Genomic DNA, 20,667 nt, shown 5'->3' on the forward strand with positions numbered 1-20,667 from the left:
CAAAAAACATATTTAGAAGTTGAAATCGACTTGAAATTCTTTTTTAAATCATGTATCCTATATATACAATCAGATTTTGCAATCTGAAACAAGAATAAAAGTCTTCACTTTGGGAGGCTGAGATGGGAGAACTGATTTAGCCCAGGAGTTTGAGACCAGCCTGGGCAACACAAGAAGACCCTGTCTCTGCCAAAAAAAAAAAAAAAAAAAAAAAAAAAAAAACTTAATTGGGTGTGGTGGGGTGTGCCTGTAGTCCTGGACACTTGGGAGCCTGAAGTGGAAGGATTGCTTGAGCCCAGGGTATTGAGGCCGGAGTGAGCTGTGATTATGCCACTGTACTTCAGCTTGGTGACAGTGAGACCCTGTCTCAAAAAAACTAAAAAAATTTTTCAAATTTTAAAGGAAAGAATAAAAGTCCTTATAAAGTTTCCTGTGGAAATAGTAAAGACTGTTAGATCTACAAACAATTAAAACTGGCTGGGCACAGTGGCTCACACCTATAATCCCAGCACTTTGGGAGGCTGAGGCAGGTGGATCACCTGAGGTCAGGAGTTCAAGACCAGCCTGGCCAACATGACAAAAACCCTGTCTACTAAAAAAAATACAAAAGATTAGCCAGGTGTGTTGGCAGGTGCCTGTAGTCCCAGCTACTCAAAACGCTGAGGCAGGAGAATTGCTTGAACCTGGGAAGCGGAGGTTGCCGTGTGCCGGTATCATGCCATTGCACTCCAGCCTGGGCCACAAAGCAAGACTCTGTCTCAAATAAAATAAACAAACAAACAAAACTTTAATCGGCCCAGAATAATATGAATTGTTTCCTAGAAAAAAGTTTATCTACTACCTAACATTTTTTTATTCACTAAAAAGCCATTGGGAGGCCGGGCGCGGTGGCTCAAGCCTGTAATCCCAGCACTTTGGGAGGCCGAGACGGGCGGATCACAAGGTCAGGAGATCGAGACCATCCTGGCTAACATGGTGAAACCCCGTCTCTACTAAAAATACAAAAAACTAGCCGGGCGAGGTGGCGGGCGCCTGTAGTCCCAGCTACTCGGGAGGCTGAGGCAGGAGAATGGCGTAAACCCGGGAGGCGGAGCTTGCAGTGAGCTGAGATCCGGCCACTGCACTCCAGCCTGGGCGACAGACAGAGCGAGACTCCGTCTCAAAAAAATAAAAAATAAAAAATAAAAAGCCATTGGTATCTCTTTTCAGACACAGAATTCGTGAGTTGTAAAACAGTAACAATTCTCCTCAAACTTCCACATATGTGGATGACTCAAACAGGAAAAAGAAACTAGTTTCCAATGTAGAAAACAGTAGTATAAGAGAAAAGGAGTCAATCTGTGTGAGTAAGTAACTCACACAGAACTCCTGACCATAACTTTCTTTGGTTTTAATTTTTAAAAATAAAATAACATTGAAAACACACTGGGTTTTTTGAATAACCTATGGTTTACTTGGCATAACTGTGTAAATAGCAGATAATTCAATTAACGTGTTCTCTATTTTACTATTGTTGGAAAAAAAATAGCATGCTTTCACCACTATGCTATTTCTCATTTACTAAACTTCAGTATCATACCCTTGGGCTAAGAGGATCTGTATTTTGTTTCTTTTATATGCACACCACCATATCTGATCCAGTTGTAAACATGGAGATGTACTTCAATTTTTATTCTGAATGTTTTTTAAACAATGATGCTTTAAAACTAAACTGCCAGTAACAGAATGAGAAAAAATGACATTGAAAAGACAATATAATAGTAAAATGGTGAATCAGGCATAGTGTTAGTACCACAACTACACTCATTTTCTACCAACTAGGCAATAACCAGGTTAAATGTCAAAAACTGTTCACGTGATCAGACAAACATAATAGTACATCTGTGAATTCTGCAGAAACAGAAAAATGTTGCTGTTTCTTTGACTTAGGAAAAATTGGGATATGAAAATAAAAGAAATCAGGAAGTATGATGTTAAAAAGTTAAGTATATTCCTGTACCCTAGTATAGGCTAAAACTGCCTTAAGTGTCACACATATGTAGCAGTGGATGATGAATGTGGATGCCATGAGGCATTTTTTTTTTTTAATTATTAAAAAAAAAAATCACGGCCGGGCGCGGTGGCTCACGCCTGTAATCCCAGCACTTTGGGAGGCCGAGGTGGGCGGATCACGAGGTCAGGAGATCGAGACCATCCTGGCTAACACGGTGAAACCCCGTCTCTACTAAAAATACAAAAAACTAGCCGGGCGTGGTGGCAGCGCCTGTAGTCCCAGCTACTCGGGAGGCTGAGGCAGGAGAATGGCGTGAACCCAGGAGGCGGAGCTTGCAGTGAGCTGAGATCGTGCCACTGCACTCCAGCCTGGGCGACAGAGCGAGACTCCGTCTCAAAAAAAAAAAAAAAAAAAAAAAAAAAAAAAAAATCACAAGGCTGCCTTGGGCAAGTTTTACTTTTGAAACATTTTCTTTGAAGATTCAGACGTTTATGGCTTTAAAAAGTAGCTAACATTTTCTAGGCCTACAGAAAATCTAAACAAATTACTGGATATATTTTTGTTGTTGTTACACAAAATTAGGGTAGCACATACTTCTACTTATAGAACAAGCAGATCTTTCCATAAATACACGCACATATATACTTAAAAATGAAATCAGTTACAAATGCCACCAAAAAAATTCTTTTACAACTGGTCCAGCATAATGTTTGGGAACGGTGGTCTCTATGTAAGAAAAACCAAAAACTTAACATTCTACTTATGTCAAATTTAGAAATTTAGTTTTAACAATCTTGTCATGGTCACTATGGGGGAAAAAATGATATATATTCAAAAATCAAATTTATGTGATATGGGACAAGGGTATTCAAGTTTTTTGGTTTTTGTTTGAGACAGAATTTTGCTCTTGCTGCCCAGGCTGGAGTGCAGTGATATAATGTCGGCTCACCACAACCTCTGCCTCCAGGTTTCAAGCAATTCTCCTGCCTCAGCCTCCCCAGTAGCTGGGATTACAGGCATGAGCCACCATGCCTGGATAACTTTTTTTTTTTTTTTTTTAGTAGAAATGAGGTTTCTCCATGTTGGTCATGCTGGTCTCGAACTCCCGACCTCAGGTGATCCACCTGCCCTGGCCTCCTAAAGTGCTGGGATAACAGGTGTAAGCCACTGTACCCAGCCTAAGTTTTTAAAATTTATGACTTTAGAGTACACTTGTCAAAAATTACAAAACGCATAGCTTTCATTGCATTCTCTGTGACGATATACAATGCATGAATATTTTGGATTTAAAAACTTTCAGGCATATGCATAATAGCACTGCAGAAAGCAACAGATGGCAAATTGTCAGCGAAATCATTGATTGGTTTCAAAATGGTGGCAGAGTTACCACAGAGAATCCTCATCCTAGACTGCTAGGTCTAGCTAAAGAAAAATCTTATGTTCTCACTAAATAGCATCATTACACAATTACAGTTTCTGATGCCTGCTGGCCCTTCAAGCCTACTCTGTACCATCATCTTCCTCATCATTAATTAGTACCATTTCCCATTCCTCATGGCTCTTACTAAAGTTTTACTTTCTACATAAGCCTTCAAGTTTTTCATCCATGCAGCAAGCATGAGCCCCTTACACTTTCTACTCCTTCGCACCTGAATGCTATGTAAGGGGCTGCTATGGAAAGTCCATGGGCTTCAAGTTAATCAGGCCTGGGCTCCAATTCCAACTCAACATTCTGCGATCCTAAGCTATTCTCTCTGGGCCCATTTCCTCATCTATAAAATTAAGATACAAATACCTGTATCATAATGTGCTCATAATGATTCAAACAAGGTCATGAAAAAATGACCAGCACCTATGTGAACGTCACAGATATTCCATGCTGGTCCTTTTTTCGTTCTCATATTATTTACTCTTACTCCTTCTGTTCCTCTCTGCTTTACTCCTCCTGGGAAATCTTACTCAGCAATCAACTTCAAGCTCATCTTCTCAATAAAGCTTTCTTCACTCACCTCTCACCCAAACAACTCTTCAGTACTCCATAGTACTCAGCAGATCTTTCTACTGTAATATATATTACATTAGTACTCGTTTACCTATTTCAAATCCCTTCCAACATGTAGGCTTCTGGAGGTAGGGACTGTGTTTTATTTCTTTGGACTTCCAAAATCTAGCAAAGCATCGTTTTCTAAAAGTTTGTATAAGGACATGATCTTAAGAAGCTTTCCCACTGTTAGGAGCAGGTCTTTGTTCTTAGCGCTCCCAATATGGGGCAGGCCACTCCCAAGACGGGAGCCTTTTGTTCTCTGACCTGGGGTTCTTAGCCTCAAGGATTCCAAGGAATGGAACCTTGAGCCATGCGGTGAGTGTTAACAGCTCTATTAGAAGCTGTGAGTGAGGGAAGAGAACCGTGGAACCCAGCAACCAGTGTTCAGCTCGATTAGGACAAACCCAGGCACTTAGCCTGCAGGAACAAAGGAGAGCCTATAGCCCGATCAGGTGCGGCAACGGGCACCTCGCAGGATCAGAAACGCAGCGGACATCCTGCCAGATCTGGAGGGGTGGAAATCAGCCGCAGGTCTGCGAGGGCAGCAAACAGTAGTGGTGGACGGCAAGCGAAATTTCAGCTCAAACTGTAACAAACACCGACCAGAAGAGTATGCAGCTGCAAGATTTAATAGAATGAAAACAGCTTCCATACAATGGGAGGGGACCCAAAGGGGGTTGCCCACTCCCTGTTTGAATGCCTAGGTTTATATCCCCATCATTGTCCCTCCCCCTGTGCTCTCAGGTGATACATGATTTGACTATTTCTTTACCTCCTGCTTTTAGCTTAATTTGTATTTAGTGAGTATTTTACTACCTGATTGGTTGGGTGTTAGCTGAGTTACAAGCCCCGTGTTTAAAGATAGGTACGGTCACCTTCCCCAGCTAGGCTTAGTCCGCCTAGGAAATCCAGCTAGTCCTGTCTCTCGCCACCACTCAGATGCCTCTTGTAGCTCATATATGTGTACTATACTGGTGACTGAAATTATGTTTTGAAATGGGAAAATATAATGGACAATGCTAGTTAAACTTAATTAAGCATCTAACATATGGTCATGCTTCAAAATATCCTGGACAGGTAAATATATCCAAAAGTCTCATGGAAGACAAAGAAGATAAAGTTAAGTTAGGACCTTATGTCCGGTAAATTTCCTTAAAAAAAAAAAAAAAAAAAATGAAGATAATCCACAGGTTATGTGGAAAACATGAAAGAATAACTAATTTGTTAAACAAACATTAAGGAAAATAAACTTCCAATAAAAAGGTTAGGTAATTTAGCAAACAGGCTTGAAGGTTATTTCCCATCTCTGATGGCTCATTAATTAATTCAATAAATTACTCAGTGAGTATTTACTATGTGCCAGTCATGATTTTAAGCCCTAGGGATATATCAGACAAAATCCCTATCCTCGTAAAGGCACATTTCAGCAAGAGAGACAGACAACAAACAATATTAACAAGAAAAATATATAATTATTTTACGCGGTGATATGTGCTATGGAGAAAAATTAAGCAGGTAAAGAAGTAGGTGTGTGTTTGCATGGTGACAGCAACAAATTTAAAGTGAGTAGGGCAAGCTTCACTGAAAAAAATGACTTTTGGAAAAAAATTAAAGCAAGTAAAAGGATTCCTTAGATTTCGGACTAGCAATGGGAACAAGTTTAAAGGCCCTAAAGCACGGCTATGCCCAGTGTGCCTGACGAATAGCCAGAAGGCCAGTGTGCATACAGCAGGAAGAAAAAGTAGAAAAAATAGGCAACGAGGTCGAACAGGTCACAAGGGGAGCAAATCATGCTGGGCCTTATAGAGTCAACATAAAGACTAGCTTTTCTCTGAGTGATACATCATTGTTTTAAGCAGAGGCCTAAGATCATTTCAATTACAATTCTAAGGATCATTCTATTTGTCATGTGGAGAACAGACTGTAGAGGATGAAAAGCAGAGGCATGGGGATGAGTTGTAAGTCTATTAAAATAATCCATGAAAGAGATAGTGGTCACTTGGGCTAGAGTGATTAATGATGGAAATGAGGAAAGTGGTGAGATACTAGCTAGAGTTTGGAGGTAAGGCCAATAGGATTTGCTGAGAGACTGGATATGGAGTCAAAGTTACCGTCTTGAACAAATAAAAGAAAAAGAGAAGAGTCAAAGTTATTGTCTTGAACAACTAAAAGAATGACACTAACTGCCTTTTGCTGCCAGGACTGAGAGAGGTCTGTGGCAGAGAAAGGGGATGTCATGAACTCTCTTTTGGACTTACTTTCTAAAAATACGCCATGACGAGTATGATAAAGCCTAAGCGAAGCAGTATGAGAATTCCTAACACCTAGGGGGTAAATGGGGAGGTCTCATCTACTAATGGAAAAGAAGAATGAGCCGGTTTTGAAAACATTCATTCTTTGTTATCCTGCAGTGAGTTAATTCTCAAGGGTTAATCACAAGCAAATCACTTTCTGCTGAACTCAGTGTTTTATGCTGTCTTACTATTAGGTTCAATTTCCACAAAGAAAACTCTTGGAATTTAAACAACAGCAAGTGAAAAGGAGGAAAAAAGAGAGGAAACAAGAAAGACTGCTGGTAAATCAATCTAATTTGGGTAAGAGAGGTATTACACATGCAGATTAGAATAAGGAGGGGAGGAGAATTTACATTCAAGAAAAAGTGTCAGACACGATAAAATGACAATAACAAGAGAATTTTAAAAATTGTCCTGCCCTAAAATCTTCAAGTCAATATAAATTTCACAGACTTTCATATCTAAATTGAATTAATCTACATTAATATACCCTACACTTACCATTATTGTTCCATAGACAAAAAGCAAGTACATTTGAACTTCTCCCAAAACATGAATTCCCATGAAAGCTTTACCTTAAGCAAAAAAGAAAGGCAAAGCTAAATACATTTCTATTTGCTGTTTTTAAGTTGCTTAATTTCTCTTAAACCACAAGCAAACATTAGTATCTATAGCAAGACTAATGAGTAAATAAAAGAGCAAAACAACAAAACAAAATCAAAAGCCAAACATGTTAAGAAACAAAACTCTTAGGCTTACCCCAAATGAATGTTACTCCACTCCCCAGTATAATTAACAAAAAACTCCTCAAACTTCAATCTTCACTATAGATAGAATAATCTCTTTCACACTGTCAGAAAAGGTCTAGAATAAGCAAATAAATAATAAAAAGAATGATCTTTTAAGTACTGTTTTGCATTTACTCAAAATAACGGTGTGAATCATGGCTCTACTTTCTCATAATATAAGAAACTTTTGAGGTCGGGCATGGCAGCTCACGCCTGTAATCTCAGCACTTTGGGAGGTCAAGGCAGGTGGATCAACTGAGGTCAGGAGTTCGAGACCAGTCTGGCCAACATGGTGAAACCCCGTCTCTACTAAAAATACAAAAATTAGCTGGGAGTGGTGGCACATGCCCACCACTGGGCACATGCCCGCTACTGGGGAGGCTGAGGTGGAAGAATCGCTTGAACACGGGACGCAGAGGTTGCAGTGAGCCAAGATTGTACCACTGGACTCCAGCTTGGGCGACAGAGCAAGACTCCCTTTCAAAAAATAAAAATAAAAAAATATAAAAAGCAACTTTTTTTGTTCACATTAAACCAAAATGTGATTAAATGTGACTGGTCAGAAAATCTTGCCCCCGTCATCAACCATGTCCTTCCTGACAGCCTGGAGAGCACCTGGAGCCCCTGAACTCATCACAGGCTTGCCAAACCAGGTTGCATATTTGGCTTTAAGTTCTTGAACCCAGGTACATGGTGACAGTTAATTTTATGTGTCAACCTGGCTACACTATGCTTACCCCGTCAGTCAAACACTGACCTTGGGGTTGCTATGAAGGTATTTTGGAGATGTGGCTAACACAGATGGAGTTTATCTCTGATAATCTATGTGGGCCAATCTATATGGACCAATCATTTGCAAGGATTTAAGAACAAAATTGAAGTTTCTCTGCAGAAGAAGAAATGCTGCTTCAAGAATCTCATCCTATCTGAAAGCTCTCAGACTGTGGGCCTGCCCTACAAATTTTAGACTTGCCAGCTACAGCACCACAGCTGGTCCCTACCCTATGTGGCACCATGACATTTTTTCTCAAAATAAGCTCTCCCTCTTTTGAATCTGCTGGCTTTCAGTTTGGGAGCTGGAGCACTTGAGTCATATCCCCCCATCCTAGTTGACTCTTAATGACTCCTAGACACTCAGTCACACATTTCTCCCCTCAACGACTCTTAATGCATTTCTGTCCTTCTGCTTCACTACCCTTCATATAAAGATGTTATGATTGATCCCTGTCCCTAACACAGGAGACCACCTGCTATATATTGCTTCTCAGCTACTAAGAAGGAGGAAGAAACAAAACTATAGTAATCCTCTCTTACAGTTTTGCTTTCCATGGTTACAATAATATATTTCCAGAGAAAGAGAGACCATATTCCCATAACTTTTATTACACTATAGTTATTAGTGTTCAGTTGTATTATGTTACTGTTAATCTATTACTGTACCTAACTTATAAATTAAGCTTTATCATAATTATGTATATATAGGAAAAAACATTGTATATGAAGGGACCAGTACTATCCATGGTCTCAGGCACCCACTGGTGGTCTTGGAACATAGACCCCACAGATAAGACGGGGCCTACTACACTACAGACAGGCAGGAGGATTAAGTAAACATCCAACCATGAAAGAAGTCAATGTCAGTGTTATGGTCTTACCTATTTAAATATCACCACCTGACTACTTCCCAGCTTACTGCTCCATTGTGATCCCAGGTCACACTTCAAAACTTCCCTCCCTCACCATGCTATGAACCTCTAGAAGGCAAGAGGTAGGCTTCATTCACCTTTGTATTCCCAGTATATAGTATAGGCTAAATAAAAGTTAGCAGTTAATTGACTGCATGGATATATATGGATGGAGAGAGGGTAAAACAGACAGCTGCTGGCCAGCTGACTGAGTACTCTGCCTCTGAATCAGATTGCTTCTTAGAAAAGTAGAGGTAAAACTGAAGCATAGGGTCAAGGTTAGGCCAAGGAGGGAAATGTGAGGATACAGGGAGAGAACAAAGGTTAGATGTCGAATTCTGACTGAGATTCTGCCCTCAACTCACTGTTACCTTATGTTACTGCAATCTAGTCTATATGTGTGTTGGGAGGCAGGGGTCATCTACAAAATGTTAAATACCTATAGAATATGTTAAAAACAGACTAGGCCGGCAGAATATTTTAAACACAGATTAGACCAGACAACTTGTAAAATATGAAGTCAACTTACATCTATATAACATTATGGAGTCATTTCAAGATGATAACCAGGTAACAGGTTATTATCCTCACAGATAAACAGGTAAGTCAAAAAGAGACAAAAATTTCAAAGCCAAAACCAAATTGTAGTTGGAAAATTAAGCCAGAAAAAATATTTTAAAAAGACTTCAGCATTTGAAAAGAATTTGTTAGGATGAAAGAACTACAGTAGGCTCTATATCTTTGCTTTGTGGGGCTTGATGGCTGGCACATATGTCAAGTCTAGTAATGCAACTTCTGAGAATTGTTCTTTGGCCTGATGCTTCAGATACAGCTGCTCTCAAAGGTTGTCTTCTGGGCAGCTCAAGGTTCATTTGAGTCTAGGGGTGATATTCTTTAACTTACTCATCCCTGCCATTTAATTCACTAGTCCTAAATGTATCTCCCTTTTTTTTTTTTTTTTTTTGAGACTGAGTCTCGCTCTGTCGCCCAGGATGGAGCGCAGTGGTATGACCTCAGCTCACTGAAAGCTACGCCTCCCGGGGACAACCAATTTTTCTGTCTCAGCCTCCCGAGTAACTGCTACTACAAGCACACACCACCACGCCCGGCTAATTTTTGTATTTTTAGTGGAGATGAAGTTTCACCATATTAGTCAGGCTGGTCTTGAACTCCTGACTTCAGGTGATCCACCTGCCTCAGCCTCCCAAAGTGCTGGGATTATAGGCTTGAGCCACTGTACCCAGCCAAATTTATCTCTTTCAAGTTTAAATAGTATCCTTAGTTTTGTTTTCTAACATTTGAAGGAAAGGGCCTTTTTCACCCAACCAACACCTTTTATCATTTTATTATTGTAGTGAAATTTTTTTTTTTTTTTGAGACACAGTCTCACTCTGTTGCCCAGGCTGGAGTGCAGTGGCTGGATCTCAGCTCACTGCAAGCTCCGCCCCCTGGGTTCACGCCATTCTCCTGCCTCAGCCTCCCGAGTAGCTAGGACTACAGGCGCCCGCCACCGCGCCCGGCTAATTTTTTTGTATTTTTTAGTAGAGACGGGGTTTCACCGTGTTAGCCAGGATGGTCAAGATCTCCTGACCTCGTGATCCACCCGTCTCAGCCTCCCAAAGTGCTGGGATTACAGGCGTGAGCCACCACGCCCGGCCTGTAGTGAAATTTTAGTAGAATTTTTTGGCCAATGAATATCTAAAGTCCGGAATTAAGTTCTGAACTATTTTGCCTATGTCTTCAAATTACCCTTCCCTTGGTGTCCCCACCCGCCGACTCCTAGACACTCAATCACATACTTCTCCCCTCAATAAATTTATTTGTTGACCCTTTCTGGAAATTTTTCATTTCTGTTTGATTGCACGGAAAGGTGCACGCAAAAGCACACACACATTATTGTGGGGAAAAGAAAGAGATCAGCCTGTTACTGTGTCTATATAGAAAGAAGTAGACACAAGAGACTCCATTTTGTTCTGTATTTGAGATGCTGTTAATCTGTGACCCTACCCCCAACCTTGTCCTTGCAAGAGGTATGTGCTACGGTAACTCAAGGTTTAATGGATTTTGGGCGTGCAGGGTGTGTCTTTGTTCCTAGAAAAGCTAGGTATTGTCCAAGGTTTATCCCCATGTGATAGGATGAAACAATGCTGCTAAAAGGTTTATCTCTAGGCACAGGATTTTCCTTTAAACTTATTCATGTCACAGAGATCCTTGTTCTTATGTCTTACTGCTGATTTCCTCCCTAAAAACGATCCTATTGTCCTGCCACTCCCTGATCTTTAAGATGGTAAAGATAATTATCTATAAATACTAAGGGAACTCAAGAGACTGGTGCGGCGTGGGTCCTCTGTAAGCTGAGCGCTGGTCCCCTGGGCCCCCGCTTTTCTTTCTCTATACTTTGTCTCTGTGTCTTATTTCTTTTCTCAAATCTCTCGTTCCACCTAACGAGAAACACCCACAGGTGTGGAGGGGCAGGCCACCCCTTCACATTATAGGTACAGAAACACTATAATTTTATACAAAAAGATGTTTCTGTTTCATTTTCAATAGTTTCCACAGGATGTTTTGTTGACATTTCTGACTGTAATAATAAATTAAGTCAATGTCACAGAATCATAGAGTTGAAAAAAATGACAGAGAATATTAGCCAAAACCCATATTTTATGAGGAAGACACTGAGGGCCTGAGAAGTTACATGACTTGCAAACTGCAGCAACAATTATCAGTGTCTGCACCGGACTACAGCCCAGGTATCTACTTCCAGACCACAGCTCATGCCTTCAAGCAATAATCTGAAGTCACTCCCACACTCCCTTTAATGGATTATAAAAACTACACAAGATTGGCCCGGGCGCAGTGGCTCAAGCCTGTAATCCCAGCACTTTGGGAGGCCGAGGCGAGCGGATCACGAGGTCAGGAGATCGAGACCATCCTGGCTAACACGGTGAAACCCGTCTCTACTAAAAATACAAAAAATTAGCTGGGCGAGGTGGCGGGCGCCTGTAGTCCCAGCTACTGGGGAGGCTGAGGCAGGAGAATGGCGTGAACCCGGGAGGCGGAGCTTGCAGTGAGCTGAGATGGCACCACCGTACTCCAGCCCGGGCGACAGAGCGAGACTCCACCTCAAAAAAAAAAAAAAACTGCTCAAGATTTTTTCCACTGTGAGCTCACAATCAACAAAACAACCCTATCTGCCCATTCACAAAAAACATATAAAGTCTTGTACAACTTATTATTAGGTAGGTTTTTAAATTTTCTAGATAATACTGTATCATTTTTATTATCTTTTTTTTTTTTTTTTTTTTTTTTTTGAGACGGAGTCTCGCTCTGTCGCCCAGGCTGGAGTGCAGTGGCGCGATCTCGGCTCACTGCAAGCTCCGCCTCCCGGGTTCACGCCATTCTCCTGCCTCAGCCTCCCGAGTAGCTGGGACTACAGGCGCCCACAACCGCGCCCGGCTAATTTTTTGTATTTTTAGTAGAGACGGGGTTTCACCGTGGTCTCGATCTCCTGACCTTGTGATCCGCCCGCCTCGGCCTCCCAAAGCGCTGGGATTACAGGCGTGAGCCACCGCGCCCGGCCATTTTTATTATCTAACGTCAAGCTAGATCATAGCACCAGTCCTTCGTGTCCTTACTTCTCATAAGTCTTTATTTCATAAAATTTTCTTTGGTCTCCCTTCCCCCAGTCGTATTTTCTTTTTTTGTTTGTTTGTTTTTTTTTGTTTCTCGCTGTGTCGCCCAGGCTGGAGAGCAGTGGTGCAATCTCGGCTCACTGCAAGCTCCCCCTCCCGGGTTCACGCCATTCTCCTGCCTCAGCCTCCCGAGTAGCTGGGACTACAGGAGCCCGCCGCTACACCCGGTTAATTTTTTGTATTTTTAGTAGAGACGGGTTCACTGTGTTAGCCAGGATGGTCTCAATCTCCTGACGTCATGATCCGTCCGCCTCGGCGGTGGAACTGATGCTGGGAATACAAATTGGGACAATGTGTCTTGAGGTTACTTTCATCACAGGAGTCAACAACCTTAAATATACTAATGTCTTTAGGCTTAGTAACTACAATTCAAAAAATTTATCCTAAGAAAATAATCAGAAAAATCCATAATAAAAATCCATAATAATAATCCAAAGTGCTGGGATTTACAGGTGTGAGACTCTGCGCCCCGCCTCCCCAGTCGTATTTTCAATACTCCTATATTTAATATAAAAATTGAATAGCTTGATCAGTATGAAAATGGCATTACTAGTCCCTCTTTCAGCTTTTCTTCTGGATACCTTCATACCTTCAGTATGTCTGAATCTGTCATACCTTCAGTACACAGCCTGTTAATAATGAGAGGTATACATTTTGGCCAACAAATTGAAGTCTTACAAACTGTCAAAAGAATGATTCAATGAACAATCTCCTGAACTGATGCTGGGAATACAAATTAGGACAATGTGTCTAGAGGTTACTTTCATCACAGGAGTCAACAACCTTAAATATACGAATGTCTTTAGGCTTAGTAACTACAATTCAAAAAATTTATCCTAAGAAAATAATCAGAAAAATCCACAAAAACATTTAAGAAAAAATTCATCAGTGTGTTTTATTTGTGATACCAAAAAAAAATGGAAACAATCTGACTATCCAACAATGGGGGAATCATTAAATAAATTAAGGCACGTGTAAAATATGGATCGACAATTAAATATATTATTGAGGAATGTTTAACAACCATATGTTAAGTACAGAATAAAAGCAGGCTATAAAAAAAGAATGTTTTCATTAAAACATAGTCTTGGAATCATCAGACTTTAGAATCAAAGAAATATGAGTTTTGGCTCCTTACGTGTCAGCTCCATGACCTGCCCACGTTACATGACCTCTACGTGTTCCTTCATCTGTAAAATGAAGATGATGACTGTACCTAATTCCTTGGGTTGATATGAATTTTTATAAGTTAGGTCATTCATATACATAAACTAGTATATTTAACATGGGATAAACATTCAACAAATGGTAGCTATTACAATTACTACACATTACATAATCATTTCTTTTTAAAATCAGGGAGTAAAAATAAAGGTTATTTTAAAAAGAAAAATCTGGCCGGGCGCAGTGGCTCAAGCCTGTAATCCCAGCACTTTGGGAGGCCGAGACGGGCGGATCACGAGGTCAGGAGATCGACACCATCCTGGCTAACACGGTGAAACCCCGTCTCTACTAAAAAATACAAAAAACTAGCCGGGCGAAGTGGCGGGCGGCCGTAGTCCCAGCTACTTGGGAGGCTGAGGCAGGAGAATGGCGTGAACCCAGGAGGCGGAGCTTGCAGTGAGCTGAGATCCGGCCACTGCACTCCAGCCTGGGCGACAGAGCATGACTCCGTCTCAAAAAAAAAAAAAAAAGAAAAAAAAAGAAAAATCTTAGGAAGATCTCACCTAGTGAGATGGGTTTAACAAGTTTTAACTTCAGAAGGCAGAAAACCCTCTGACCTGTCTACTTTAAAATAAACTTTTAAAATGAATTCTTCCTGACATTCTTCATAAGAACAACTACATTGATCTTTGGTGTCTCCCTTTTTATCCTTGCACTTAAATCTGCACCCTGATCATAAAAATGATCCCACTGCGTCTCTAGCTGGCCTCCTTCCTATCAAGTACTCCGACAAGCTTTTATTATACTGACTTTGAAGTCTCTGGCAAGAACCCCTCAAACTCTCTTTTTCAGCTTATATCTGATGAACACTTTATCTGCAACATTTTGTAGTTTTGCTTATTTCTTTTTGTTTGGGAAATCATCCCCTTTAATGAAAGCTACTTTTACTCCCTTACAGCAAACCATTTTACTTTAAGGCAGTGGCTGCTACGGCCCGTCTGGAGTGGCCCCCACAAGGTCGCTTCCTGCAGAGCGGAAGGTGCTGTGGGAGCTCGGCATTCAGCAGAGCTGCCGGGAGCTGGGAACAGGCAGGAGGCTCCCCACCTACCAGCTCGGCAGGGTAGGAGCCAGTGCTCCCAGGCGCAGCTGCAGCTGCCCAGCTGCACTCTCAGGGGCCCAGGAAGCCCCCTGCCCCTGCAGGCTCATAAGTGCCTGCTCCTGCTCCCTGGTCTCTCCCCACTCCCGGCATCCACCCAGTGTGGGGCAAAGTTGTGGCTAAGCTGAGGCTCTGTCTCAACCCAGCCGGGCATGCATGCATGCACTAAGAGCGGTGCTGACAGGCCAGCCCCCTGCCACTTCGGCCCCCTCTAGACTTCGGGCACAAGCCCAGGAGGGAGGTCCAGCCAAAGGGCTGAGGGTAGCTTGGCACGGGCCTGTGGGCTCCCCGCAGCACCTAGAGCCAGGGTGCCGTGAAGGGCACGTTGGTGGCAGCAGGACGTTATGAGGTTCCTGGGCAGGAAGGGTTGGGTCCCCGTGGAACCCCTCCTTGAAGCTAGGACTGGCCTGAAGCCTGGGGACCAGGTTGCCAGTTCTGGGTGAAGTCCACCAACCAGAGTATGAAGTTAATTGATGACCGATTGGCCAATTGGATGGTGCTTTTTCCAGGCCTGCCCATGGCCACCCACGGACCAATCAACAAGCAGTTCCTCCATTCTGAGCACAAAAAAAAAACCTGCAGACTCAGCCAGACACGCTTACAGGATGACCTGCCTGCAGACAGGAGCTACACACTCCAGTCTCCTCTCTGTTGAGGGCTGCACTGGGTGTGGTGGTGCGACCTGTATTCCCAAGCTACTCAGGAGGCTGAGGTCGGAGGACTGCTTGAGCCTGGAAGGCCGAAGTTGCAGTGACCTGAGATTGCATCACTGCACTCCAGCCTGGTTGACAGCGAGACCCTCTCTCAAAAAAAAAAAAAAAAAAAAAGAAACTGAAAAACATTTTGTCCGATCACAATAAAAAAAAAGTAACAAAATAAAATGGAATCTGAAAAAAAGTCTTCAGATAAGAAGGCAGACTTTTAGAATCCAATTTTTAAAATGTAAAATTAAATTGGTACTTTGGACTGGACACAGTGGCTTACACATGTAATCCCAGCATTTTGAGAAGCAGAGGTGGGAGAATCCCTTGAGCCCAGGGGTTCAAGAGCAGCCTGGGCAACACAGCAAGACCCCAGCTCTACAAAACATAAAATTAAAAGAATTAGCCAGGCATGATGGCACACTCCTGTGGTCTCAGCTCCTTGAGAAGCTGAAATGGGAGGATCACTTCAGCCTGGGAAACTGAGACTGCAGTGAGCTATGATCACGCCACTGTACACCAGCCCGGGAGACAGAGCAAGATGCTGTCTCAAAAGAAATAAAAATTAAAAAATAAATTAGTACTTTGAAAACAATTATTTACAAATCAATACGGAAATTATTCACAAACCACATAATACATATAGAAATCTCTTAAGTACTATATAGTAACGAAGTCCTTGAATTAAACTCTAACATCACTGCAGCTAGGCATTATTTGGGGAGGAAAGTGCTATTTAAAGTACCATTCTTTTCTCCCTTGGTTTAGTTCTCTTCGGTTCTAATGCCTACCATATAAAAACTATTTTTTCAGTGTGGTGGTGATTGTTAAATTCTAGGTATTCCAAAAGGAAGTGAAAATCATTCTCCTGAAGACCATATTCAGTCCTTTAGAGGAATGAACATGCAATAATATTTCACCTTATACCCAGAGATAGGTTCTTTACTGTTCACTTGACCTGTACTAAGATTCTATAACAAACTTGAAATATAATGACAAATGGCAGAAAGGTTAATGAGTCCCTTTCTGGCCGGGCGCGGTGGCTCAAGCCTGTAATCCCAGCACTTTGGGAGGCCGAGACGGGCGGATCACGAGGTCAGGAGATCTTGACCATCCTGGCTAACACCGTGAAACCCCGTCTCTACTAAAAATACAAAAAACTAGCCGGGCAAGGTGGCGGGCGCCTGTAGTCCCAGCTACTCCGGAGGCTGAGGCAGGAGAATGGCGTAAACCCGGGAGGCGGAGCTTGCAGTGAGCTGAGATCCGGCCACTGCACTCTCAAAAAAAAAAAAAAAAAATGAGTCCCTTTCTCTCTACTTCCTTCCACAATCCCCTAGCAGCACTCTCTCTCCATTAGCAGTCCCTAACACCAGATATTGAAAAACAAAAATAAAGCCCAAACCAAACACACACAAATGCGCTTTACTGAAGCTTAGGGAAAAATTTTACTATCCTTGATGGACTGAAAGCAGCAGCCATGTGTACCAAGACAAGGATATCTTTTACTTTTACCTCATACAGGGAAAAGACAAAGGAATTGGGGAAGATTTGGGTGGGAGGATAAAAATGGATTAGGATCTGAAGTTATGACCCAGAATGACGCTCACCATGAGATCAAATGTTATATACACTGGACTCATTGGAGAAATGCCTGATTTTAGGACTGTGGCAGGAAATACACAAAATGAGCCTAGAGCACCATGTAGTGCCAGAATGCAAGGAAGTGCTCAAAAAACTCACCACAATGTTGGGGGTATGTCAAAGGTACACAAGAGTCAACTAAAAGAGATCCCAATGGCCAAAGATAAAAGAGCTTGAGCAACAAAATATAGTAGTGGATTATAATCCAAAGCATAAAATTAATATCCATGAAACCAAAGTAATATAAATAAGTAATAAATGGGAATAAAAGGACAAACCTCCCACAGAGAAGAATTCCAAATAATCCGACAGATTACTCTACACTTAAGGAGGGAGAGCATAACTCTCTATTCCTTAAATGTGGGCTGCACAAAGTGACTTTCTTTCACAAAGTGCAGTATGCAAATAAAGTTTACAGTTAAGAAAACTCAAAAACTACCACATCAGATTAGATCAACATCAATTGCAATAAACATGTTTATAGTATGTGCACTTCATATGATGTGATGAAAATGGCACTTCATTTTTCTTTCTTTCTTTTTTTTTTCGTGAGATGAAGTTTTGTTCTTGTTGCCCAGACTGGAGTGCAATGGCGTGATCTCGGCTCACAACAACCTCTACCTCCCAGGTTCAAGCAATTCTCCTGCCTCAGCCTGCCAAAAGTAGCTGGGATTACAGGCACGTGCCACCATGCCCAGCTAATTTTTGTATTTTTAGTAGAGATGGGTTTTGCCATGTTGACCAGGCTGGTCTCGAACTCCTGACCTCAGGTGATCTACCTGCCTCGGCCTCCCAAAGTGCTGGGATTACAGGCATGAGCCACTGTGCCCAGCATGGCACTTCACCTTTCTGATCTTCCTCCCAAAAACCTAAAACCCAGTCCAATCATGAGAAAAACATCTAAGAAATTCCAGTAGAGGGTATCCCACAAAATACCTAACCAGTATGCTTCAAACCTGTCAAGGTCATCAAAAATAAGGCAAGTCTGAAAAGCCACAAGGAGCCAAACAAGATGTGAAAACTAAATGTAATGTGGTACCTGGTTGAGATCTTGGAACAGAAAAAGGACATCAGCTAAAAAGCATGGGAATCTGAATCAAATATGACTTGGGTAATAATAATGTATCAATATTGGTTTATTTATTTATTTTTTTTTCCCAATAGGGTCTCACTCTGTCACCCAGGCTGCAGTGCAGTGGTATGATCATAATTCACTGTAACCTTGAACTCCTGGGCTCAACTGATCCTATCACCTCAGCCTCACAAGAAACCAAGACTACTGGCATGTGCCACCACAAATGACTAATTTTTAAAGTTTTCTGTAGAAATGGGGTTTCACTAGATTGTCTTGATATGGTTTGGATCTGTGTCCCTGAGCAAATCTCACTTTCAACTGTAATGCCCAATGTGGGAGGTGGGGCTGGTGGGAGGTGACTGGGTCATGGCGGCAATTTCTCATGGATGGTTTAGCACCGTCCCCTTGGTGCTATTCCTGTGATAGTGAGTTCTTTTTTTTTTTTTTTTTTTTTTTTTTTTTGAGACGGAGTCTTGCTCTGTGCCCCAGGCTGGAGTGCAGTGGCGCGATCTCGGCTCACTGCATGCTCCGCCTCCTGGGTTCACGCCATTCTCCTGCCTCAGCCTCCCGAGTAGCTGGGACTACAGGCGCCCGCCACCTCGCCCGGCTAATTTTCTTGTATTTTTAGTAGAGACGGGGTTTCACCGTGTTAGCCAGGATGGTCTCGATCTCCTGACCTCGTGATCCGCCCGTCTCGGCCTCCCAAAGTGCTGGGATTACAGGCTTGAGCCACCGCGCCCGGCCGATAGTGAGTTCTTTAGAGTGCGGTGGTGCGACCTGGGTTCACTGCAGCCTCCACCTCCCAGGTTCAAGGTATTCTCTTGCCTCAGCCTCCTGAGTAGCTGGGTCTACAGGTGTGCGCCACCATACCCAGCTAATTTTTGTATTTTTTAGTAAAGGTGGGGTTTTGCCATCTTGACCAGGCTGGTCTTGAACTCCTGGCCTCAAGTGATCTGCCCGCCTTGGCCTCCCAAAGTGCCAGGATTACGAGTGTGAGCCACCATGCCTGGTAACAGTACTTATTTCATCTCCAATAGCATAGAAATTATATTCCAAGAACATAAGACAGTGCAAATGGAATTCCTCAAAATAATACTCTATTTCCCTACACTGTGGATTAAGGGAATACTTAGCATTTCAAAAAGTGTTTTCTAACACTGCTTTAAGGAGACTGTGCTTTCAAATTTCTCAGTATCAGTAGAATTCAAAATACAGCTGAAAACAGATGTGTTGGTCCCAGGCCTAGCTGCATTCACCAATCAATTCCTTGGCTACTCTCTGTTCTGTTAGAAGAGCTAAGTCCTACAGGCTGTGTCAGCTGGCTCCCAGTAGAGTCAGACCAATGGGATGCGACGGTGAAAGACTGGACAGTGAAAACAAGGAAGAAACCACGGTATTACCACCCCTTCCTCTCCATCTTTAGCAACTGCTCCAGCAGCAGCAGTGGCTCCAGTTCCCCCTAAGCAGACATCCATGGTTCCACTTAATGCAGAGTGGTTTTGAAAAACACCAACTCCTCCCTTTGGCCCTGTAGCTCTAGGAGTGCTAGTGGTTCCTTGCTGTTCCCAATCTCTGGATTGCTTCACTATCCTGTTTTGCTTCTCAACAACTCCATTAGCTATGAAACCAATTCCTGGAATTACATTTCCCTTGTTTTATATATTTAAGTTATATGTTTTCCTAGTTAGAGCTTGACTGACATAATTAGAAAAGTTTAAGGGGAAAGAGAAACAAAGAGAATATTCTGAATAAGAGCAGAGGCAAGAAAGCACAGTACCTCTGGGATTCATCTACTTCTCAAATGTGTGACCTTGCACAAATTATTTCAGTGCTTTAAGCCTCAGTTTATTTGTCTACAAGTAGAGGGTTATAATAGTAATAGCATCTATACCTCCTAGGGTTATTATATAGACTAAATGAGCTCATGCATTTAAAACATTAGCATAAAGCCTGGCACAAAACACTTCAGCTATCATCACTATTACTGCCGCCATCATCTCCTCCTCTATACTCCCAGAGTACCGCCCACCGTAACGCATGTGATTCTCCTGAAGGCCTCCACTGATCATACAACTCCTACAAAACTAACTGCCTACCAATTTGGTCCACATTCCTTAACCTGCCATTTGGAGCTATCTACAGTCGTAACCCAACCTACCTTTCCTTATTTTTCTTCCTTGATATAACCCACATTTTAGAAAAACTTGTTTTTCTCTTTCTGGTTTCTTTTGAAAAATCAAATGTCTGGTAATAATGGTTTATTCAAATGATGTGCCTCCTTGAGAAAAGCAAGTGCTCTCATTTTGCTAGAATCATCACTCATGTAATACAATACCATTTAACCTAGTCATCCCCTCACTTGTTTCTGCTACCTGCCTAGCCCCTTTAAGCATCTGAATTTGCTACCTCTGCCTAAGATTTTTTTATCTTTTTA

At 42.1% G+C, this 20,667-nt stretch overlaps 1 protein-coding gene across 3 annotated transcripts in view; it reads right to left on the reverse strand.

Annotated features, from left to right (window-relative positions):
* LOC105491722 (DnaJ heat shock protein family (Hsp40) member C15) overlaps positions 1–20,667 on the reverse strand; it is a 138,735-nt gene that overhangs the window by 74,880 nt on the left and 43,188 nt on the right. For 2 of the 3 annotated variants that reach the window (XR_011614865.1, XM_071081434.1), the window contains exon 3: positions 6,833–6,906. The exons of the other annotated variant lie outside the window; for it this stretch is intronic. Coding sequence is in view for 1 of the 2 variants with exons in the window: in XM_071081434.1 (XP_070937535.1) it covers positions 6,833–6,906 (74 nt within the window). In the remaining variant the exon portion in view is untranslated. The remainder of the gene's footprint in view (positions 1–6,832; positions 6,907–20,667) is intronic. 3 annotated transcript variants of the gene reach the window in all.

Source organism: Macaca nemestrina, chromosome 16 (assembly GCF_043159975.1).
Source record: "Macaca nemestrina isolate mMacNem1 chromosome 16, mMacNem.hap1, whole genome shotgun sequence".
In the NCBI taxonomy this organism is placed as follows: Eukaryota; Metazoa; Chordata; class Mammalia; order Primates; family Cercopithecidae; genus Macaca; species Macaca nemestrina.